At 40.7% G+C, this 25,126-nt stretch overlaps 3 protein-coding genes across 5 annotated transcripts in view; 1 reads left to right on the forward strand and 2 right to left on the reverse strand.

Annotated features, from left to right (window-relative positions):
• Positions 1-6,726, reverse strand: part of LOC102290190 (inositol 1,4,5-trisphosphate receptor type 1) — a 73,695-nt gene extending 66,969 nt beyond the window's left edge. For both annotated transcript variants that reach the window (XM_005924876.3, XM_005924872.3), the window contains exons 1-3: positions 6,537-6,726; positions 5,580-5,692; positions 2,923-2,993 (exon numbers count right to left, since the gene is read on the reverse strand). In XM_005924876.3, the coding sequence (XP_005924938.1) occupies positions 2,923-2,993; positions 5,580-5,671 (163 nt within the window). In that variant the 5' untranslated portion in view covers positions 5,672-5,692; positions 6,537-6,726. The remainder of the gene's footprint in view (positions 1-2,922; positions 2,994-5,579; positions 5,693-6,536) is intronic.
• A 280-nt stretch (positions 6,727-7,006) lies between these two features.
• Positions 7,007-14,000, forward strand: sumf1 (sulfatase modifying factor 1). The gene is made up of 9 exons (XM_005924878.3): positions 7,007-7,489; positions 8,093-8,266; positions 8,372-8,446; positions 10,615-10,697; positions 10,855-10,977; positions 11,282-11,396; positions 12,631-12,744; positions 12,837-12,896; positions 13,446-14,000. Exons 1-9 carry the CDS (start codon positions 7,199-7,201, stop codon positions 13,545-13,547), a joined length of 1,137 nt encoding a protein of 378 aa, XP_005924940.1. The 5' UTR covers positions 7,007-7,198; the 3' UTR covers positions 13,548-14,000.
• A 107-nt stretch (positions 14,001-14,107) lies between these two features.
• LOC102289887 (leucine-rich repeat neuronal protein 1) lies at positions 14,108-24,616 on the reverse strand. Of its 2 annotated transcripts, none has more exons than XM_005924871.3 (2): positions 24,204-24,616; positions 14,108-17,374 (listed from the first exon to the last, which is right to left on the reverse strand). In XM_005924871.3, the coding sequence occupies exon 2, from the start codon at positions 17,169-17,171 to the stop codon at positions 15,024-15,026; it is 2,148 nt and encodes a 715-aa protein (XP_005924933.1). In that variant the 5' UTR covers positions 17,172-17,374; positions 24,204-24,616; the 3' UTR covers positions 14,108-15,023. The 2 variants fall into 2 exon arrangements, with proteins under 2 accessions (XP_005924933.1, XP_042078027.1); XM_042222093.1 differs by lacking the exon at positions 24,204-24,616 and adding an exon at positions 18,876-19,305.
• Between the last annotated feature and the right edge of the window lie 510 nt (positions 24,617-25,126).

A 25,126-nucleotide genomic window follows, 5' to 3' on the forward strand; every position in this document is an offset into this window, starting at 1 on the left:
GACTAGTTAAAGATGTCTCTGCGAAACCATTCACAACATTCTGAAGCCAAAAGACCCAGGGTCATTTCAAAGAGGTACTACAGGAACTGCACTTTAATGAAGCTATAAAATTTCAAACAGATTATTATGGTCAAACTTGAAATGCGCAGGCCTGAGACACCCTGATGTTTACTCCATTTTACATCGTCCAGGCTTCTTTTCATTGCATCCTACCTGCCTGTATAAGGACATGTCTGCTTATTTGCATACCTTCGCTTAGGATCCAAGAAATGTCATAGGGTTGCTATTTTAAATTTTACAGGCTCCAAGTCCATTATATCATTGCTGTTATCACAGAGTTACTTTGTCACATTTTAAACTCTACCAGAACCAAAAGGATTATAATATTTGTACAGGTTAAGTAGTACTCTACATTTTGAGTAAACTAACCTTTAAGGAATTTGCTATGTATGGTTTTACTGGAACCTTCTCCAGGTGGCTTTGTCCACATCCATTAATAACACCTTTTTCCCCTCTAGCAGACACCCAGAATCCTCTCTCACTGGCATTAAGGCCTCTTCTGATCGAGCTGACACAGTGAATGAGTTACTAACTCCAGTTAGACATAAAAGGTCTATATTCTACTCTATATTGCCAAAAGTATTCACTAACTCATTCAATCATTGACTTAGGTGTTTCAATCACTTCCATGGCCACAGGTTTATAAAATCAAGCACCTAGGCATGCAGACTGCTTTTTCAAACAAACGTGAAAGAGTGGGTCACGCTCAGTAATTTCCAGAGTAGTACCATGATAGGATGCCACCTGTGCAATAAGTCCAGTCATTATAATTTCTCGCTACTTAATATTGCACACTCAACTGTTAGTAGTATAAACAGCCAGTGCTTGGGATCATTGCAGTCCTAAATAAAATAAAGCTTCTGCAGAGTCTTTCTACGTGGTGCTTGTATGGTGGAACAAAATCTGACCTCTCCTTTCTGTATTCATAATTCCATCAGTTTTGACAAGATCCAAACCACGACAGAGCCTCCATGATGTTTTACACACGACCGTAGATGATCAATGTCGTATGTCTCTCCTGACCTCCTACACATCATTAGGCCTGCCACTTCTTCTTTTGTCCTCTATTTGTCTAGTTTCATAAATGTTTTTAAGGACATGCTGTACAACAAGGCAAGACATCACCTTGTTGGAACAGATATACAATTTTATGTGTGTCATACTGACAAAAAGTGAACAAATAATGTATTTTTGCGAAAGGCTGCTAAAAAAATAAAATAAAAAATGCCTGAAGATACAATTTCAAATTGGTTATTTGCTAAATTGTCTGTTATGTGTAGACACAGCAATACTTCATCCCTTGTGCTCGGTGTCTTTTTATCCTTGGTTAGTGTTAAGTGGTGTAAAAAAACCGAAAGCGAAAAGGTTGAGAAGGTCACTTATATAATGAAAGACATTTAAACAAACAAGAACTCCTATCAGTAATACATACATAAACACTCACACACATAATATATAAACAGTTCATATACAAAAATAAATAATAAGTTAAACCATGTAAAACACAAACTAAAACGTGAAAAAGTAACAATCTTGGAAGTTGAAGGCCAATATTGATTAACACTGTGCAGAAGAAAACTATGCTCAGTATCTGCCAGATTACTGAATGGAGCTGAAGTGAAATAAACTGCCAATTTCCAAAGAAAAACATTGAAAGACGTTCGGAAAGCCTGGAGAACTATTGCTCAAGAATTTTAAGAAATTGCAAGCCTGGCTTCTTGGAAACAAAACATAATGAAAGGAGGGCTGACTCAAGAATTTTGCACAGTACAGTCATTAAGACTAAAAGCAACACAATAGTTGAAATCACGCCCAGGAAGAAAACATGTCAAACGTTGCCACTTTGTAAGTTAATAGACTTATCGTATCACTGCTCCATTGCTAAAGAACAGGTAGATCTGACTATAATTACACGGCTATTCAGTTTAATGAATGTGTTATTTAGATGTTTTATGATCCCCAAGACAGTGTTTAGCCCTATTCTCACACCTGCAAATGCATCTGTATTATATACTAATGGGAAAGTAAAGAACTAAAAGACAAATAAAATAATTCAAATGGATAAGTACTCATATGTCTTATATGCTCAAAACGTACAATTCTGAAAGGCTGTAATTACTCTCTTTTGTAGGCTTTTATAGAAATGGCCGATACAATTACTTTGAATTGCCAATGAAAACAAAGAACCAAGGAAGACTACATTTCTCTCTTTCAAAAAACTTAAATTAAAATGAAAATCTGAATATGCGGTTGAAGCTCTACCAACGGTCTAGCTATATTACATTTTCTTTAAGCGTCATCCAGCAGCAGCAAGCTAAAGTGCACGTTTCTTATAAATGTGTACCAGTGCCTGTGACTGCTCAGGCCTTCAATCATATTCTGTGTACAATGTTTAGCCAGCTCTCCCCAAGGGACATAAACCTCTAGCCTGAGAACTGCAGGTCACGAGTTCTACTTCCTGTATGAGAACTAATAATAGCAAATTCACCCAAAGACACAGCTGAAGGATTTTTATTTAGAAAACAGATTCTCAAGTGGGTGTTTTTGTTTTTTTTCAACAAATCAGCAGAAGAGATGACTCTCCATCTGCCTCTACCTCCACAGACCTGTGCGAGCTAGGGCACACAGCTAATAAATACGCACGCACGCACGCACGCGCACGCGCACACGCACACACACACACACACACACACACGCCTGTTTGAAGTCCAGGAGGCTGAGATATTGTGGCTGTCACCAAAGAAACACAGCATAACACATTCAGCAGCAGGTCTTACACGCTTCACAGTATAAACAGATAGGAGTTAGTGCTATGAGGAGGAGTGTCACGAGGAAGAGGGGAGATTAATTTGCTCCTCTTACCTCTGAACTTCTTCGGCGGGTTGTTGAGGTCCCCAGCATCAGGCTGGATGACGCAGCGGTCATCCACCAGGCTGTAAATACGGACACATGACACATGTAAGCGCTATACATATAATAAGATCATATCCCAAGTTACCATGACAAAGCTGGCAAAGCCCCGAGCATAACAACCACAGCAGCAATGAGGAATAGTTAAGTTCACCTTTAAAGTTGTTTTTTTAAACAAGACTCGAATAAGTATGTAATCATTTTCTTATTCTTCTATTATAGTGAGCTGAATGCTTATGAAGTTTGGACCATTTTAACAAAAATTTAATTATCTGCAATTAGGCCATTTTGATGTTTATGATATTTTTAGAGCTCACAATGAATCAATTGGTACAAAAAATATTTAAACACTGCTTAATTTAAAAAGAAAAAGTACCAGTTGCAAGCTAATTTCAAAAACACTGCATCAGTTGAGTGTGTTTGATTAATAATTTTATAGCACAGCAATGATCGGAACATTTAAAAGGCCAGGAGGAACAGAGGGTTGATAATACTGAGACAGTCAAAGTGATCAACACCACATTTTGAGAACTACAACTCAGCATAACTGGTCAACATTTCTGCAGATGTACTAAGATTGCCATTGTTCTTGGATATCAGAGTCACTGTAATTCATCATTCCTGTGGGTTTGTGTTTAAGCTTACTGTGTATGTGCTAAACAGAGACTCAGGCAAAAAAGTATTTCCAACAAAAGCGTGTGCAAAAACTCTACCTTTGTTTCATGAATTATCTGGGATCGTTACATAGTTGCAGCATGTTTTAGCCTCCCCTTCCACAAAATAAGGAAATATTCTGGATTAAATGACCGGTGGCCAGACAGGAATTTCTGGTGACAAATTTAGCTTTCACTGGCTTAGAATAACACTTGTCTGGACACAGGCCAAATCCCACATCCACTTTCAGCCTTCTGAAGTTGCCCAAACAGACCTCACTGTTCCATCAGCCTGCACATCTCGAGGAACAAGACCGACTACAAAGGGCGAACATACCCATGCGTGTTAAGACAAATAACAGCAGAGTGCCAAATTAAAGGAAAAACTCGCACTTTTTCACCTCAAAAGTGAAGGCATTCAACTGCTCCACTATACTGTGGAAGCTCTAATCTCCCTGACCCCTTAGAAGGAATACTAACTGCAAATCAACACAAAGTTGTTGCTGAAAATAACATGAATCACATGCGCTGACCTTTGCAGTTATCAGATCTAAACCTAATTTACTACGAGAATTAGCCTTTGGATCAACATGTTAGTCAGTTTTCAACACCAGTATTGTCAAAACACCAAATGAGGGAGTATCTTTTGGAAACACGGTGTTGCAGCCCTTCAGTGGAGTTTTACTGAATCAACGCTAAGCTCTGCTGAAGTTAATCTGGCATCAAAACTCCTTACTGTACTTGGGGGGGGGTGTCGTCACATGAGCATGCTTCACGCAACTTCGCTTTCACAGTGGTCAGTTATTAACACAAGTTTAATAGTTACACCTCTGCACAAACAGGACGGGTCCTGCTAAATACTCAATGCACACAGCAGCATTTTCCCTCCAAAAAAAAGAAGAAAAAGAAAAATGTAGCCTTTCATTTGCTCATATAGCCCCCTCCCCTCTGCAGCTGCTGACTTGGACTGCTATTTGAGTGAAGAAAAAGAGTTAATGTGTACAGAATTTTCTCAGTATGGTGTCTTACTTTAAGGGCAATTGATCTGCTGCTGAGTTGGTGTTTATGCGTGGAGAGGATGGCTTCTGGCCAAAACCGTCATGACAATTTTCTAAATACATGTGCTAGCATGTGCGTGCGTGTGTGTGTCTATGTGGGAAGCACATGAACTCCAGAAAGGCCACAATGTCTCTATAGTGACTCAGTCTTCGCTGTAGGTCATTCCATTTTTCATGAGCCAGGAGGGGAGGTCCAGGACACTGAGCAGATAGCCCTGATACCATTACTAATGCTAATGCCATGGTTTACCGTCTTGTGATTTCCTGATGGTTTATACCAGCAAAAACATTAATGCAAACTTTCTCTTGTTGCTTTGTTTAGATTCAGAACAAAGGGGAGAGGTTAAAAGCAGCACAACTGAATCTGACTGCACTTGTGATATTTCTGTCATATCCTAAGGCCAGTATTTCAAGCAGTAAGCCAGTGTAAGTAATCCCAACAGACAGACCATATCAAAAATATGCATTTTACAAGTAAGGAGAATTGATGGAGGAGAATGATGCTGTGACTGTGTGGGCAAATGAGTGGCTTGCCAACAGTACCACCAGACCATTTATTGTCTTCTAACTCTACCCTTCCAACCCAGGCCTGCCCCAAACTTTAGCATAATCTGCATGTTTTTTGCATTTGTTGCAACAAATTACATTCACTACTTAATCCCATTCCGAGACCAAATGATGACCCTGTCGCTGCGTGTAAGCAAACACGTGCATACACAGGCATCGGACTAAAGGGAAGAAATGTGCTTGTTCTCGACTTTGTCATCAAAATGGTTAACAGTTGCTACTACAAGTGTGATTTCCTCCCTTCCAAAAACTGCTGGCTCAGTATCATGACTGAGCAGCATTTTTTAAGAAAAGTGTGAAGTGGGCCCTCCACACAGGCACAGGGACATACCCTAGGGTGCTGATGAAACCATTGGTTGATCCCTCTGCATACAGGGAGCAGATGTCCCCAATGTGTAGGAAACTGGACATTTTGTCCGACATGTTTGGCACACAAGGGAGCACCTGTATAGGAGAAATTGGGAGAAAATATGGATATTATTAGATCATTTAATATAACATGCCTGTCATGGACACATACCATCATGCATTTATTCAGTATCCATATGCAAATTAATAGTTCCAAGTTAGAAGCAGTTTTCAGAGAGCGGGTTCCCTTGCAGGTGGAGACTACACAAACACAACTGTCAGGCTGCAAGGATTTGCATAGAGAGGAAGAGAAAATGTCTATTAGATGTTACTGTGGCCCCGCTGGTGTTGTGCTGCGCCTTACATGTTTAGGAGCTGCAGCTGCCAGCAAGGTTTATGCACCTGCAACAGGTCATGGCCACTGAAAGCTGATAGAGAGCAATGCAGGTCCCCTCCACTCAGGTTATCTGCCTGTGTGTTTTTCTTTTTTCTTTTTTTAAGCACTGCCTCTCACTGAGGTCGATAAAGCCCCATAACAAGTTATTCTGGTGGCTTTCCGACCGCCGTCTGTTGCAAGCCCGACCAAACGATCAACGATCACACAGCAAAAGTTCGGATCTTATTCATCTAAGCACCGAAGCGCCAGCGAAACTTGAGAAAGCACATCCAGCGTTAGCATTGTAATCGCGGCTCACTATCACATTGCTTCACAGCAGCCCGAAATCATTGTCGGTGTAAGATCCACCCGACCGTGATACAATCTTGTTGGGCTTCTCTTCAACAAAAATATTATTCACTAAAAAGCGCCACTTTTGAGCTCTGAGGTTTTTTTTAACCATTTAAGGAGAACTAAATCCTTTCCCCCCCTTTCCGCTGCGAGAAGATAGACATATGAAAGGAGGATGATGGAAAACTGCTCAAGTTAAACTCTCAACTTTACCTCGGCTGTGCTCGGGTATTTAGCTTTCTCTGGGCCAGCTAAGACAACATGACTGCGGTTCTCCTCTCCTCCGGGCCGGGGGATGACATCCAGGCGTCAGCGACTGTAATAATCCAGTTTTTTGACAGCTCGGACACCTTTCCGCGCCTCTCAGTGCTCCCGCAGCTTGTGCTCACTGAGGCAGGCAGGCACTGGCTGGTTGAACTGCCTGGCTCACTTCCACTTCTTCTTCTCAAGCGGCCGTAGTGTTGATAGCTGGGAAATGATGTCCACGTCGCCCCATCCTACCGCTAAGAAAATCTGAGCTGGGTTATCACTCCCGCTACTGCGCTGCCCAGATTTATACGAAGAAGTCTATTTTTCTGTAAAAAAAACAAAACAAAACAGAAAGGTCAAAAATCTGTGTGATTTTGGGCGAATAAGTCATTGAAGTGTATTTCAGATAAGCGATTGTATTAATATCATCATACACCCCCGGATGTAGCTGTATTTGCGAGCCGTGATCAGAATTTGCAGTGTTTTTGTGGATTAACAGAGTTTAGTCCACAGCAAACGTTCACTTCGGGAAGGAAAGGGTTACGTTTTGTTACACTGTAGCCAGCTGACTGACCACGTGACTTTACGGAAGCAACAGTGTCAACATCATGCATGGACCCTGAGCTATGCCTTGGAAACAAACCATCAAAATGTTGCGTTATTTCACCTTATTGTTCATATTTGGATGTGTGAGCAAAGTGTTGTGTCTTCAGAGTTCATGTAGCGCAGAACCTCCAGGCCCGGAAAGAGCGGCGGGCTGCGGTTGTGATAAGCTGACTAGAGACGCTCCAACTGTGGATCCCTTGGACGAGGATGAGGGTAAAGCAGCTTCCACAGATCCTGATCTCAAATACTCCAAAGACGCAAATGACAGGACGAATCAGGTGCAGGACAATGAGCGGGAAACACAAAGTCCGGTATGTTGCGACTCCTGTTACAGAAAAAAAACCCCACCGCTATTTTGTGAGAGTGTGGAGATTAGGTTATGCGTGCAAAATGTCATAAAGTTGTTACCAAAGTCGAATCTAATCGTTCTTGGAACTATTAGGCCTCCTGAGGTTCCCATGCATAAGCAAGGCCTTGTAGCCAATCAGCTGCAACACAGATCTGTCGATTAACACCAAAACCAAGGGTTGCAAAATTGTGTCCACATATGTGCTAATTTTAGTTGTGTGTTTAAATAAACCATAACACCATGTGCTGTAAATATGACTTGAATGCAGAAGCAGGGAGTTTGACAGCCTAGCCTTTGTTTCCTGTAAGTTACCCTCTTAATACTGCACATTTGTGGCACTCTGGTGTCATATATTTTTTATTTCTACTAGTATTTCTATTATTTATAGGTGGCTAATAACTTAGATTTTTACTAGATATATTATAGATCTTCATTGTTTTATTGTGTTCTTTATTGGTTGTTATGATCTTGTAGCTCATAAGAGTTATTAATCCTGAATCTACATTCCAGTTTCTAGCACAGTTTGTTTGCATATGTAAATAAAAATTGTACTTTTTCCGTGCAGATGGTGCAGATTTCTGGAGGGGAGTTCCTGATGGGAACAGACAACCCAGGCATCCCCCCAGACGGTGAGGGCCCCCAGAGAGTGGTGTATGTGGACTCCTTCAACATAGACATCCATGAAGTCACTAACCAACAGTTTCAGAGCTTCGTCCTTGCGACAGGATATGTGACTGAGGTTTTAAAAAATATTTAAAAATTAAACCATATTTTTTTGTGAGTGGTTTTCATTATCCTGGTGTTGTTTTTTGCCCATAAAATCTGTGTCTTTTCTGATTTTTAGGCAGAGAAATTTGGAGACTCGTTTGTTTTTGAGGGACTTTTGAGTGAGCCAGTGAAAAGCCAAGTCACTCAAGCAGTAAGTGTACCACTGAGCAGGCGACTTACCTGTGCAGCTCACTTTTTACCTGCTACATCAGTTGTAGCTTTGAAGGAAGACATGTGCAGGCTACATGTCATGCTTTCGATTTCACTGCACAAAACGAGCACACAGTCAAAGATGCGCTCTACATTAGTTTGCACTTATGCAACGATCTAACAAACTATTTATTGCTTACACATAGATATCGGTAGCTTGCAGGACTAGAGGTCCAAGTTCACACACTATGTTTAGTAGACAACAGTAAATATAAAGTGTTGTAATAAATGTAACCTCACAGGCTTTCATGCTGTGTTTAGATGTCTGTAAATGTTTATGTGTAAAAAGCTTTTTTGTTCATATAAGTACATGTAGCTAAAGTTCCCAAAGGGAGTTTTTCTCTCCCACAAACAACACTGATGCTGAGCTAGGTCAAAGGTCTCATTTGAACCCCATGCTTTTCTCCTTTGAGTTCTCTATATCACATTTTCATCATGCCCACCTTGTGGCTATTTTATATGCCCTCAAACAAAGGTATGAGCAGTCCACCCTTTTTTGAGCCACTTCTCTCACTCTAAAATGTCCCAGTCACAAGAAAAGCACGCCAAATTTTCTGTTTTTGGCAGCAAAAGAGGAAACACAGGAGTCTTTATGCATGCTCTGAATCTGAGGACACAGTGGATCGGCTTTATTTTTGATGTCAGGGTCCCCACAACAGATGGAAAACCCTAATGTTAGCTTGCTGCATGACGAAATGTGGCTAATTTGTTTATCAAACGCCCAGAGGCTTGATAATCCAGTTCTTCGGCATGTGACAGTTTCACCTACAGTCGTGTGCTTTGCAAAAATAAAAAATAAAAATATCATGCCAAATAGGAAGAAGCCTCAAAGCACCTCCTTCACAGAAAGTCACCTTAAACAGTTTTTACCTGTCAGCTGTAAAAGGTTGATGGGGGTACTGTCGTCACCCTGCTAGGTGGGCAGGCAGGTGGTGTGAATACACAAGTCTGTAAATGCAGTAACTTGATAAAGAAGTAATGTAGAAATTTTAAGTTGATGTTTTAGGTGTATTTACTAGGAGGTGGAGGCATTGGCAGCTTCCAATATTTTTATTTTTTATTTTTATGCACACAGGACTGAAGACTTTTACCACACTTCAGCAGCAACATGAGTCGATGAACTTTGGAGCGTGCTAAAGATAGTTTTTGTGGTTTTGGACAGAACATTTCCAAGAGATTGTTGTTTGATGCTTCCTGATGTTTCTAGTTTTCACTGTGTGTTCATTACATACCTACAGCTTGACAGGTTTACCTATAGAAGTCTTCTGTATGACCCTCAAACCTAGAGGCTTCCACACATTTACCCATATGGCACAATAACTTCACTAATTACTGCTAATTATTTCCCAAAGAGTCCCAGTTTGAAAGTTATACATTTGTTGGATTTTGGCAACAAAGTTCTTTATTCTAAAAGTGTGATGCTGTTATTAAAGTTACACATATTTTATTATAAAAGAGTGAGCCAAAAGTGAATGCAGTCCTTATATAATGTGTGACAGGTGAGTGCAATTAAGGACAAGCACCACACCCAATCAAAGGTGAGAGAACTAAACAAGGTGCATCTGGTGAAATGAGTGGGTGGGCTGGGATGTGCTAAAAGGTGGGTCTTTACAACAATTATTGTGCACATGCATGTTTCTCTATAGCTATCTGAACCTAAAATAAAGTCATAAATGTATAAATGACCACTTTAATATAATATATCTCACATATTTACATTAAACATTTTAGATATATTAAAAATTAGCAGCACAGCATCAATATTAGCATCATGACAAATGTTGTTCTTGGGAACTGTAAGCTGCTCCAGTCAAATAATATTAAAATAAATAAGGCAGCCTTTGACAGGGATTGCATTTTATAAATGCAGCACAGTATGTTTTATTCATTTAAATAATTACATTTTAGTTTTAACCCAGCACCTTCAGAGAGCACGTTTTTGTCTTTAGCTGGACGTGATGATTTATACTACAACTGTTTAAGAGTGTTGAAAATGGCCTGTTGTTTGATGGGGTAGCACATCAGTGGGCTTTGCAAGAGAAAAACAGAAAAGAAAGTGTGAAAAGCATAATGCGGTCAGTAACAACCGTTACTACCATTTGTTGTTAGGTGGCCGCTGCCCCTTGGTGGCTTCCAGTCAAAGGAGCCTCCTGGAGGCACCCTGAGGGCCCAGACTCCAACATCACAGACAGGTAGAAAAACTCTCTTTTACTAAAAACTTCGTAATGTTTTCAATAATACGCTCCACATTTATATAAAACACCTATCAAGCATCAAACCTTCACTCTTCTTTTATTTATGAAAAGCTGATAAGAGCTCAGTAAATTACTTTAAATCTGTGTTTTTTAGGCTCCATCATCCTGTTTTGCATGTCTCGTGGATAGATGCTGTTGCCTACTGCTCCTGGGCTAACAAGAGACTCCCTACAGAAGCAGAGTGGGAGTATGCCTGCAGGGGTGGCCTGAAAGACAGGTAAGATGTTAACTGATGATGATGATGCATCATAATCAGAAAACACATTATTGATCCATGTAGGGAAACTGCTTTGTTACAGTTGCTTAACACACAGTTTATAAGAGGGGGAAATACTAACAAACCTCTAGTCTGAAATGTGCATTCAAAAATGGGAATAATAACAATGTATGACCAAAGTGAGCAGAAGATTTATAAGCACAAATGCAAAAGGAACTTTTCTGTGAAAGATGTTTGGAGATGTGCATTTCCTACATGAAATATGTCTCAGATTACTTTCCTGGTATACCACGCCTACATTTAGACTTTATCCATGGGGAAACAAGTTGAACCCCAAAGGACAACACTTTGCTAACCTCTGGCAGGGAGACTTCCCCACACACAACTCTGGAGAAGATGGGTATATCAAAACTTCACCGGTAAGAGACACAAGCAAGAATGAAGAAATGCCATAATTATGGGTGTGTTGAGGGATCTCATATTTCAGGTTTAGTCAGAAAAAGTTTGGCCCAGGAAAATACTAGACATAGTTACACATTCCAAAGCTCGATGAAGTCACAAAAGAAGCTTGCAGCCTTGAGAGATTACATAGATTACAAAAAGACAACATAAATCCAATCTTTCTTAACAGAGGCAACTTCATATTCCAATTCTAGTATGAATCCTGAATATCCGATTTCTGTGTAAAATCTTTAAGAGTATACGGTGTTGATGTAAAATGATATTCTAATCTGCATTATGTCACCTTGTTAGGGTAAAAGGCTGTCACTGATGTTGAAGTAATAGGGGAACTTGAGCTCAGTTAAGAAATCCCTTTAGTTGTCCAGCGGGTTTAGAGGTTTGATTTGTGTTTCAACATTCTGCTTTCTGCATTAAGATAACAAAGCTTTTCAGTTTCCATCTACCATGTAAATGCCCAGTCTTTTTTCCAAGAATGTCACTGAACCCATCAAACCTGTAAAGTCAACCCTCAGCTTCACTAACTTGACACTTTTTTTTGTTTACGTAACTTAAAAATCTGTGCATGTGTAAATAAACAATTTTCCGCAGTCATCTTTTTTGCAAGTTATTTTAACAACAATGAACAGTATCTTACTATAAAAGAAAATCTCTGTGTTTGTTCCTTTGTCTACAAACTCCTTCTATACTGGGAGGAGTTAAGCAACCAAAATAAGTTTAAAGATTCTTATCTATATCAGATATTATAGTGTCATCATGTTTTCTAGAAACTACTTGGCAAGGGGCTAAAATGACCCGTTTTATGCATTTAAAACCTATAGCGCCTCATAATAGTATCATATCATTGGTATTTCATGTGTAATTTATGTTCACAAAAGTTGATATAGTTTTTATTATTTATGTATTTATTCATTTTATTTTCTCACTGTGATTAAGGATATCAGTTTGTCAGCAGCACTAACAGGCCAAATAATACTGTAGCATTAGCGTGTTCTAATTACCATAATATACTGTGTGTACCATTGAAAGACACAAATATTCATGCACAATAGTTCTTCAATAGCCTTTAGATAGATAGATTAGACTACTTTTAGAATTAGTGTAGAATTTAGAAATTAGAAATGATAATATTAACAATAATGTATTTTTAAAAACATTGCAGTAAAGTGACAGTAGTGCCCTTATACCCTACAGGTGATGTCCTTTCCTCCCAATGCTTTTGGTCTGTACGACATGGTGGGGAATGCATGGGAATGGACAGCAGACTGGTGGACTGTGCATCACACCACGGACCCGCAACGCAACCCAGTAATGGCAGATTACATTCAGGCTTTTGTAATTGTCGTGGGTGTTGATTTTTTCTTTTTCTGTAATTATTATCTACCATTGCTCTCTTTCAGATGGGGCCTCCCTCAGGCAAAGATAAAGTGAAGAAGGGAGGGTCATACATGTGCCACAGGGTATGAAAAAAATTATGTTAAACATCCAGTTTTTTAAATCTGAAATTTAAAACGTGGTTAATTATTTATTTGTTAAATATACCAAGGGCCTCACTCACTGGGATTTTGTGGGATTGATCAGTGAAAGTAAAACGGTTCTGGCTGTTGGAGAAACATGTTATTGTTGGAAACACTGAATCCAGACAACTCATATTAGCATTTCTAAGAGGAAGTAGGGTAGCTCCCTGCTCTCTGTTACTCTCCACCTGTGGGATAACAAAGGGATAGATGTATTCATTCTTTCCTTTCTGGTTCATGGGGCTTTTGATGCTAGTGACTGCCTTGTCACATGTTGACTGGCCACAGTTTTCTTCTTGTTTCACATTATAGTTACACATGTGAGGGACCCGAGAGGTCAGTGATTGGAGACTGTGCATAAGCAGGCTGTCTACAAGATTAATATCAGTAGTCTTGACTATCAAACAGTAAAATATCACAAATCAGTGTCTGTTACTGACATTATTCAGTTCATTCACAGTACATTTCCCCCCCGTTCCCCCCCTTTTTCAGTCTTACTGTTACAGGTATCGCTGTGCAGCAAGAAGCCAAAATACACCGGACAGCTCAGCTTCTAATCTTGGTTTCCGCTGTGTTTCTCAGGAGAAACGATAATCTCACCTGCTTGTCTTAAACACACTTTTACTGAAGCTGCTGCCTAAACCCGTTGTTGACTATGCAGGAAGGACATGCAACCTGTGATCTGTGATCTCATTGCCAAACATCTGAATATGATGGACAGTAAATCTTCTCTACTATGATATACGTTCACAGTATTCTCACTTTTTATAGTTTTTCAGATGTTTTCATAAGAAATGAATGGAAAAGCTTTCTCTGGCCACCTTTGAGCACTGGTGGGAAAAATATTAATAATTCAAGTTACTGTACCTTTCACTGGAACAGATTAGTGTGGGTTTTTTTTATTGTTGCCATTATCAGCTAAAAGCTGATTGTGCTGAAGGTAAATCTTAATGTACAGAAAATGACTTTGCTGTAAAATCATTATAGAAACTTGTACTTTTTTTGCTCAAAATCACTGTTTCATACATTTCCATTATAAAGTTGTTGTAATAAAGCAGTATTTCCTCTTTTTTGTATGTTGTATTAGTTATGTACTGAAAGTAAAAGCTTTGATAAAAAGCCATATTAAACATGATTAGTTTTAATATGTAGCATCCACCAGAGGGCAGCACACATTCACGTCTATCTGTGGAACTGAGAGCTTACAGTACCATTTATTAAGACATGAGATTCAGAGCCTAAATACAGCATGTGTCATCAACCACTAACACTGTTTATCTAAAGCGAACAGATGCAATTCTAATGCCATAGAGTCACAGAAAACTCCCAAAGTTCTGTAAAAGAATCAAAATGTTATTTATTTTAACGTGTTTAGTATACATGTTGCATGTGAAAATAATAAACTAAGCAGCCAACAAATGTCTAGCCAAATAAAAGAATGAACAAAAAGTCAAAAGGCTTCTAGTGCACCTTAAGGAAAAAGAAGTCAAAAAGTACTTATCAAACATTTGCATTTCTAGCATTTAACATCACATTTATCTGCAACCTAAAATCCTAATATCTTGCGCTGTAAATTAGAAAGTTCAAAGATATAGTTGATACAACATTACTGCACAATTGCTAACATTCAGTAGACAGTTTAACAAGTCTAAACCCCATTGTCAGCTTCGAAGTTTGTACAAACTCCTTTATCTATCAGTGCGCAACAGATTAACTGTTTTACAAAACCGAGAAAGAAACATTTCTAGTAATGCTGGAAGAAGTTCATCGACCCTGCTGCTGTAGAAGCTTCCCAAAAATAAGTGAGTCAAAAATGTACCACAGAAACAGAGCAGAGCAACTAAGACAACCTGGAGGCTAACTACAGCTGCCATCTTGGAAAGTCCAGAACGTTAGAAAGAATCAAACAAAGGCGATACGCTATACTAATAAAAATCCTGCACTTGATCACTCTGCCTCTTATTAGCAAAGCTGAGAATACAAAAAAATTGAAACTTTAGTCAACTTTTGCCCCAAAATGGCAAAAGTGTGTCGTTGTGCTGCTGGAGACAATAAATCCTCAGTGAATCCTCACCACATGTAATAACTGCGTGTGGTGTCAACAGGAGAGGGTTTTCCCTCTGTGCTCCCATCTTTGTCCTTCTCACCGTCAGCCTCCCATAAGTTAATGAGTGGAGGGTAGAGCTCGTTAAGTGGAATGGAGGATGTCTTCAGCATGTATTTCTTCAAGGAGTGGTGGTAATTTTTCCTCTTCCATCTTCGGGCCATGTAGATGCCCACAGTGGCCAGACTGAGGAAGAGCAACATGGTTGACATGACAGCTAGCACAGCTGCGCTTGGGTGCTGGTCTGTCAGGTCCAGGGCAAAGGTAGCGCTACGTGTTGTCACATTAACGCAAGACTTGTGTGTCTGCAGGTGGATGTTGGAGACAGTGAGGCATACCTCGTACTCGGTGGCAGGTTGAAGGTGCGTGAGGTTGTACTCGTGGACATCTACAGGGACACGGGCTGTGTAGGTGATGTGTGGATTGTCAATCTTCATGGTGGCCGAAGCCCACTTCAGGTTCGAGGACATGACATTAGAGTTGACTTTCCAGGACACCAAGATGGAGTGTGACTCGGTCTGCTTGACATAAATCTTCATCACCTGAGCGCTGTCGAGCAGGGTTCCATTTATGCGGATGGTGGCGACCCGTGTGTCGGCCCCTTCAGTGTTCTGGGCCACGCAGGTGTAACGACCAGAATCTTGCACCTGCACGTGAGAAAGCCGCAGGGTGCCCTCGCTGCTCAAGTGATAGCGCTCTGACACAGTGTCCATTGTGATTTTGTTTCCAAGAGGAGTCACCCAGTATATATCTGGATTTGGTTCAGCCATTGCCCGGCAGTCCAGGCTCACGCTCATGCCCAGCTCTAGATTCAAGTGGCTGGGAAAGGTTTCATGGGATATAAGGGGAAGACACTGCTCCGTTGACTCCAGCAGCCTGAACTCTCTGACTCGTTGACCTCTAAATTCTGGTGGGGAGGTGCACAGCATAGTCAAGGGCTCCATGAAGCGCACCGTGGTCCTGTTGGAACTCATCCACTGTATGACACAATCACACCGCAATGGGTTGCTGTGGAGACTGATCTCCCGCAGATTTGGCAACACATCCACAGTTTGCTTGTAAAGGGCAGTAAGAGCATTATTATTAAGCATCAGACTCTCAAGGGATGGCATATCCCTGAATGCAAACCTGTGGATATAAGACAGCTTCGGGTTGTTGGTTGCCTCTAGTTTAGTCAGTTCTGGGAGGTTGTCCATAGCATAACGGTCAATAGAGACTAACTCCATCATGTTGTTGATGCCCAGCTCCTTCAGACGTAGCATGTTTCTGAAGTCTCCTTCTTGAATTTTCTGGACTGGATTCTTGTTTAAATCCAAGAACTTGAGATTGGGAACTTTCTGAAGGGCCAGTTGGGGGATACTGACCAATTTGTTGTCATAGAAAGAAATGCTCTCCAAATTATCTAAACCTACAAATGCATCGGGTGGAACATCAGTGAGATCCATTCCAGCCAGAACCAGACTTCTCAGCCTTACTAGGGGCTTGAAGTTCATGTCTAGGAGGCCAATAACTGGATTCTCCCCAATCATGAGAATCTCAAGATTGGGTGTTTCTTCAAACCAGCGGCTATCTATGACATGGAGCCTGTTGGAGTTAAGGTGGAGGCGCAGCAGACTGTGCAGTCCTGCAAATGCTCGAGGGGAGATGGAGCTTATCTGGTTGTGGTTGATGTAGAGCTCCTGAAGGTTGGAGAGGTTTTGCAGGCAGTGGTCTGGCAGCTGCGTGATCTGGTTCTCCTCTAGATGCAGGGTGGTCAGGTGGTTCATGCTTGTGAGGCCGACAGCTTCCACAGTGCTAAAGTTGTTTTGGGATAAATCTAGCTCCGTCAAGTTAAACAGTACCTCCAGCTCTCCGCTGGTACGAGAGATGGCGTTGCTTTGGAGCAGTAACACTTGGGTATCCACTGACAGGTTGGTAGGGATGTGTGTTAGCCTTAAATCATTGCAATCCACTGTAGTTGCCTCCTTGTAGGTTGACTGAGGGGTGAACCAAGGGCGGATCTCGCAAACACACAAATGAGGGCAATCTTTGCCGTGTGCCGGTGACAGAAAGCAAAGAAGCAATCCTATGCACAACCAGATTAGAGGAGGCCAAGGCTGACAGCTGAGCGCCATGTTGTCTCCTCTCCCTGCTCACAAAAGGCTTAAATGAGAGGCAGCGTTTGGGAGGAGGATATAAGGGTACGGTTAATAAGCATTAGTCTCCTTTGTAGCTAGCTGCTGTAGGTTGAGAATGGTGATTTCTAACCAAGAGGACGGAGTTTGCAAAAGACAGGCAGGACAGGCATTAGATCCAAACTTCAACTTGAGGTTTTGACCTGAAAAAGAAAAAGAGTAAAGCAGCTGTTAAGGGATATAAGTAACTGGGGGTAAAAATTGAAAAATGGCATAACAGAGTGAAGTGAGAAGGTAATGAGTTCATTATTAATTTCAAGATGATGAAAAAAAATGAGACACGTCACATTTCCATAGCAGCACCTCACAGATGTTTAGGGATATTTAAAATGATGTGTCTAACAGGGCAGAAAGAATCTGTCAAATTCATGTGGTTCCCCTTGAGTCACATAGGAATTTATCATCATTTTAAATTGTAGCTTACACATCCAGACATAACTGATAATAAGCAGAAGTGTGTTTAATTAATTTGAGATCTTGAAATGAACTTCAGCTGAAACAAGTCATCCCAAAGGACTGCTTGAAATTTGCTCTTGAGCGAGGCACTCTTTATTTACATGTAAAGCTTTAGTGTTACAGCAATGAAATCACAAGGCATTGCAACGTATTTAAAATCTTGCTCCTCCTTCACTAAAACTGCCATTTTACCCAAGCAGGTTAACTAACAGGGAGAAAGAGGCAACATTTTTAGACTGAGCACTACACTTTTCAGCACGTAGGATGATAGGTTTGTTTTTGCCTGTGCCTCCTTGATGTATCTGTCTCCTTGGAGATTATGAAAATGTTTTCTCTCGCTCTCTCTCTGGTTTGGTTAGATTATCTGCATACCAGCTTAGTTTCAGTTATCCTCTTCAACGAGCGAGCAGGGTGGGAGCAGCCGGCAACTCTGGCTGTGAGCCCATTACACAACAGGCTTAATATACTGGGAGTGAGTGCTCTTCACTGTTAATCACTCACTGCTTATGATAAAGACCCATGGTAGGCAGTCACAAAAAAAGTTTGAGCTGTGGGCCCGCTGTATAACTGTGCACGTCCAGGTTTGTTGAGATTAAGATGAGCTGACTGTCATCCTGAGCCACCAGCGCATTTTTAAGATTTTATGCTTTTTTGCTTTTGTTCTACAGTCTGATGTCACCCAGTCTGACAAATATTACTAAGAATGACCGGCACAGACAAGCAATATGAGTGTTGAGAATGAGGAACTGCTGTCATTTTCTTTGAACAAATAAAAAGAATTCCTCTATACTGTTACAAACTAGAAAAATAACATTCTTCGTTTAGCTAGTTTTGCACATGCAGACACTGTATCTCGTCTGTATGTGAGGTTGTGTTTGTGTCTATGTGTCGGTACGCATCCTAAACAACTGAAAGGAAATCTCCATTTATTCCTATAATAGAAAACAGAGAAATGGGAAAGCAAAAGAGGCTCTTGGCTTTCTTTCACTAAAACAAACAACTGCAGTTTCAGCTTCCAGTGTGACTAACACTAATGCTTGTTTTGATCCTCACATACTGAGGTTGAGTTTGTGCATGCGTGTGCGTGTGTGTGTGTGTGTGTGCGAGATGGGTAACATTTATTTCAGATCGTAAGTAGCAGGTTCCTCAGATATTAACATAAAATAGATACAGATTGTTTTCCCTCACCTTTCATATGGTGTCTGTTCACGCTTTGCGATGTGTTGACAGATTCTCGCTGTTTTTCCCTTAACATCGCATACACCATAATGTAAAAACTGCTTGACAGATACAGAATAAAAGCCTGTGCCATGTCGAGAAATAAGTTGTTTCTAGAAATTGAAATGCAGCAGAGGAGAGGAACTGCACATACAAAAAAAAGGCAAATTCAGTCAAATAGAGGAAATATACCACAGAAAGTTTAAGCATTAAAGCTTCAGCGCTCACCCCAGTTTCTCAAAAGAATTCATATGCTACCTTGGATCAGGTGGCTGATCTCTGCAGTGACCTGGTCACACACTATCCGATCTAATGATTCTCTCAGTGTGACTAAAGTGTGGCAGCAGGAACGTGTGCCTACTATTCATAGATCCTGATTAGAAAACTCTGAACATGTGGCTTCTCCTTCTGCTTTTAATCATCCATCATTTAAATAATCCAGTCATATGTTCTTCATTTTAATTACTTGCCTATAAATATATGTAGAAATCTCCTCGATAACACATTTATCTGTCCTCTCTCTCTTGCTCCATGTGTTGCGTTGCTCGGGTATTAAATTGGAGAAGACAGGAGGAGTGATGTTTGTTTTCATGCTGAGGCCATAAAACTCAGACACCTGCCACTAGGTTTCTGGCAGCCTGGCAACACTGTGGGAGTCAGCATCCGGTCCCCACCTATGTCTTGCTGTGTGTACGTGTTGACCTTATTGACCCTGGGAAGTTTTGTTGGGCACATATGCTCTTTTTCACTGGTAGTTTGCTTCATAATGATTGCAGTACACAAATTTACACGTACACTCTCTCCGCTCAACCCACACACACACGTATTGTTGGCCACGGACCAGTTCTGCTGAAGTGATTGGAATGGCTTCCCACCTGTTCATAACATCGAGCCTTTGCTGGTCCAGTGCTAAGCCATGCAGCCTGCTGCTCTGACCCCCTGCTCACTGCTACTCTTACTAACGTGTTTGAAGGATAACTTTAATCCATGTGCATCGCTTTTTTTGCATACATTGTGTCAGAGTGTTATGGCCTTTGATGCACATTCTTACAGTTTTCTACACAGCTTGTGTGTTCTGTGCAGTCTTATAGACTGCTTCTGTAACTGAGAAGCTCCACATACAACTTCCTCATGATAACTATATATTCTGTAGTTGGCAACACACTTCAGTCTCACAATTTAAACTGCAACAGAGGACTTGTAAAGTCCTACCAGATCATATCAACAAGAGGGTGGGTGGTGGACAACTTTATGAACTTTTGTTTTCACTGCTCTCAGGGATGCAGCAGAGATTCGGTTTGAGATATAATATAATACACTCACTGCCACAGCAGGGCTGCACCTCTTGGGTACGAGCACCTTTATGCTGAAAATCTATTGCTAATCACTCGGCTGTGGCAGCAGAGAGCACAGATATTGTATGAAACATATTTCTTCTTATATTTGGATCTACACTTTCACACAAAATACATTTTTCGTCCCATCGCAACACATCCCCCGACACATACCCGTCCTTGCCTATTCTTATTTGACTTGCTGATTTTTACATGCATGCATACTCAGAACACTAGAAGGAGGAAGAAAAATCCTTCAGTAGCTCGGCATTATCCAGCTGACTGTCTAAACTGAAGGCTCAAGCTGAGGGATTTACTCTCACAGCACACCCAGTAGTTATGAGGTTTTAATCCAAGTTCACATTATATATATAAAATGCGTCAACAACCATCTACAATTGCTGCACGGAATCTACAATTGGTCTGCACTTGGTTCAGCTGAACCTTCAGAGGTTCATTGGCCCTGAGGGTCCGAAGCATGACAGCAGGATGTAATTGCGGCACATAACAAAGTTTGTCTGTTCTATGTTAAGGCTCCATAAATCTATTTATAAGACATTTTCTTTGGACAATACAAGTGGCGAGATAATGAGAGCCCCTGAAGGAAAACAGACCTGCAATCAGATGCAGGATCATTTCTCTTTAGATCTGCGGCGTGCAAGTCTTTATGGGTGCACCTGGCAGTCGTTGTTTTCAATCACAGACATTAAAGAGGTGATTTGAAAACACTTTGATTGAATAAAAATCATGACACTTGTGTTGTTTTATGAGTAATTTCAGTTCATTTGATTTTACGCCCTTCTAAGAATTGCCGCTAATATTATATTTCACCATATGCCCCTGGCACAGCCAGGAGGGACCTCACTTGATAGCGCACCACATCATTTTTCACAGGAGGCAATTCTTTCACCCATCTGTTTCTGGGGCCCGTTTCACTGGGTGCAAAATGTGAGCAGTGTTTCTGTATCAGCAGCCACACAACAGGCTCACAGACATGCCATCACCATGGCAACGGCTATGCCACCGGCATTTGTTCCATAACCAAAGATATGAGAAGACAGCTATTAGTGCCATCAGGCAGCGAATGAAATATGCCAGTAAAAACTTGGGCTGGTGCAATAGAAACCCACTGGTATGATTAAACAGCCAACCATATGTGCAAGGAAAACACTGCCCTCGCAGAGGAACCAATAAATAAAACTATACTTTGCATATGCATCACCATACGCTATATTATAATAAGACACTTATTCATTTACTAATGCTTCGAGTTTGCCATGACAAACAGCATCAATCCAGAGCTGTAATGTGGCACTGAAACCTAAGCAATGCCGCCTGATGTTTTCTTCATGTCCTCACTGTGCTGGCCTGCCTGAGAGACATCCTGTTTCTGCTCCATTAGTATGCAAGTGTCTCACTTCACATCACAGAGGGCTTTGGTGCAGCTGCTGATTGCAGAGGTGTAGCTGAGAGGGATGCATGTCCAACCAGTCAGGAAAAAGACAGAGCGCAAAGAGAGAGAAGGTGGAGAGCTCGAAGACTACAGGAGGAGCTGAAAACGCCACAGGACTCAAGGAGCAATGACAAAATCGAATAGTATGTATGGAATCACGGAAAAGTACGCTGCATGATTTCTTCAGAATCCACTGAAGGTTAAAAGTCGCAGAGCAGCAAATTGTCTCTGTATTTCCATTTACCGCAAATCCATACAGGAGGCTTATTTCCCTGTGGAACAGAGATGGATCTTGACACAATTTTTCTTCTTTGGCTTTATTTTTTTTTCTGTCCCTTTTTTTTGTCCACACTCTCCCTCTCCACCTCAGCTCTCCTTAAAGTTGCAGCGTGTGTGAAAAGCCAATATGTTGTCATTGGAGTATCGATTAATCATAGTGACATGCCAAGGTCTCTAATCTCTGGGGAATCCCTATTTGGAAAGACTCAGAGGTCAAGGGAAATTAACTTTCTCTGTTTAAATTGACCTACTGCACAGAGCAAAGAAATCGTGCCAATATTAATTCTTTTGAGTGGAATTTTAGGAAATGTGCTTCTTTATTATGTGTGAGTTTACATGTGGGAAGGGACAGTGAAGACTGCATGTGTACATTAAAAATGTTGTGAATGAATGTGGTTTGCATCGAATGGACAATAAGTCTTCACAAACTTAGTTCATTTACTATTTCTTATTTTTACCTACATTTTCAGTGTTTTAGTTTGTTTTTAATGACATACTTAATCTTTAAATTGACCGAGCATCATATTTTATTTTAAAAAGGCTTTTTAAAGTACTATTTAGAGTGTGAAAAAACATATACTGATAATGAAATAAAATAAAAACACTCATTCAGTCACAACAAAACGACAAGACCTTTAATGGCTCATTGCGTTCCCATGTTTGAATTCACATCACACTCTCAAAGGAATAAGGTCAAGCTGTTGACACCCGCAACTCCCCTCCACCACTGTGGGAACTGCAGCTCCAGAACATGCTGCAGCAGTAGCCCTATGGCGCACAATGGCGCACAGACACACCAAGTCGTGTCTTTGTGTCGGTATTTTCTCACACTCCCTGTTACCAGCTGAGGAGATACGTCACTGTGCATTGTTGATGCTAAGATTCGGGTGGGGTGGGTCCACAGCTTTCATATCACTGGCTCGTTGGGCGACTACACAAAGTTGTGTGCTTGCATTTGCTGGAAGATTGGCAGTGTGCAAATCATGCACAATCTTTTTGTCTGTGTAAACAAGATGACAAAACTCAACCAGACGTTTGTAATAAACTGTTATGATCCTCAACCCTTGGTGCCGCATTAGTGATCTCAGTAACAGGTGCTCTGTAATGCAGCAGTTGAAACAACAGAGTCAACTTGACAAAGCACCCCCCCCCCCCCCTTTCTTTTTAGTAGAAACACAGGGTTGTCTGTCTCCTTTCCTCTCCTTGTCATAATTTCAGACACTTCCTAAGGATTCATTTCCTCACCCTTATTTCCATAGCCTTTTTATAATTTTTATGCTATCACATATTATATATATATATATATATATATATATATATATATATATATATATATATATATATATATATATATAATATATATATTATATATTTATATATATATAGATATCTATGTTATTTTGTGTGTGTGTGTGTGTGTGTGTGTGTGTGTGTGTGTGTGTGTGGTGTGTGGGTCTGTGCCTGCCAGAGAAAAAATACTACTCAGCTGCCCCAGTGCACTCTGCACTGCACCGGGAAAGTATGTGTAAATGTTACACTACATTGTTAGTTCAACCAACTACAGTGGAGAGTCTGCAATACTGCGCGTTTAACAACATCCATGTAGAGATGTATTTAGATCTTTTATGGAGAAAACTATAACAATTAAAACAGAAATAATTTCACTTAAAGCCATTTTTAACACCAGGTTTGGTTCATGTTTTCTTTGTTTTCCTGCGTCCTATCGCCACACATTGATGATTGTCTAGACTTGGAACGGCTCATAATGAAGATATGCCCTGTAGAGACTGACTGCAGAGCGCAATCTCCTCGAAAAATCACAGCAAAAAAAGCATTTTATTGATAAGACTGACTGAGCACACACCGCAGAATGATAATGTCCAAACATCGATAAACCTTAATATTATTATTATTATTATTATTATTATTATTATTATTATTATTATTACTATTATTGAATAATCTATATTTCCGTTTGTTCGGGCAATCAAATCAGTCTTGTCTCTTAACGAGAATCCATTATTGTCACATTGGATCTTTGTTGAACAGTGCAGCTCTCAAATCTTTTTAAGAACTGCAAAATGATGACTTCATCTGTATCGTTCTGAAACGGATTAAAATATTAATGCCGTCATACAAGTCAGAAATTAAGAAAATCGCCCGAGCTGTTCTATGGGCATGCACCGAAAAACATCAGCACATGCATAAAATAAACAGGCGTTTTGCTCTCACCTACGAAGCGCCGAATCCTCCGTACCAAAGAATGCTGCAGGCTACTGTATGTGACCCATGCAGCATCCGCCACTCCAGGAAGATGACTGAGCGACGCAAACTATGTTTTCGAATACAGATGTGAACCCGAACGAAGAGATTTTGTAGCAAAGCACCCCGTACCCCGGCTTTTCGCTCCCCTTCTACTCCAACTGGTGTTTGAAACACGGCGACAGGCGATACTTCAGCAGTGAAAAGCAGCAGCGCGCAGCTTCCAGAGAGCAGCTGCCCTGTGCAGGTCAGCTGGACAGAAAAGCCTCTGACACCGACTCTGGTGCCCAAACAAGCAGCCTCACCATCTGTTCTGTCATCACAACCATGGGAACGAAAATCCCACCCTACCGGCCGTAAACTGCGATGCGCGGATTATGTTGTGATTGAACCTCAGGCTGAGGAAACAATGACATGTGACTACACTGAGACTATTTAGATGTTTTCTTTTTAGATTATTAGTGTTATTGTTGAGCGCTTAAACATTGTGCGTATTTTCACTCTTCGGGTAAACCTTACTGAAAAGTAGTTATCACCAGTGAAAAAAATGTGTGAACGTGTTTGGTAGAAAATCTTTTGTCTGCCACGAGCTCGGAGTTAATAATTCATAATAATTATGAATTGAAATGGACTTTAAAGTGGATCTAGTCACCCCACTTCTTCCCCCATTTCCCTAGCTCTCTCTTCCATGTGCATGCGCGCGCACACATACACACGCACAGTCTCGGAAGTTTAATGACTAACATTGAATTCCTGGACTTTTACCATCTTTACACACTGGACCTTACCCAATGGTTTCTCAAGACTAACTGGTGGAACATAGAGTCGCTGCAGGCATGGATGACCTGGAGAAAAACATGAAGAGAAGCTAGGTTCAGTGATATAATGATAAT

Source organism: Haplochromis burtoni, unplaced genomic scaffold, assembly GCF_018398535.1.
Source record: "Haplochromis burtoni strain Fernald_Lab_line unplaced genomic scaffold, NCSU_Asbu1 Contig_79, whole genome shotgun sequence".
NCBI lineage: Eukaryota > Metazoa > Chordata > Actinopteri > Cichliformes > Cichlidae > Haplochromis > Haplochromis burtoni.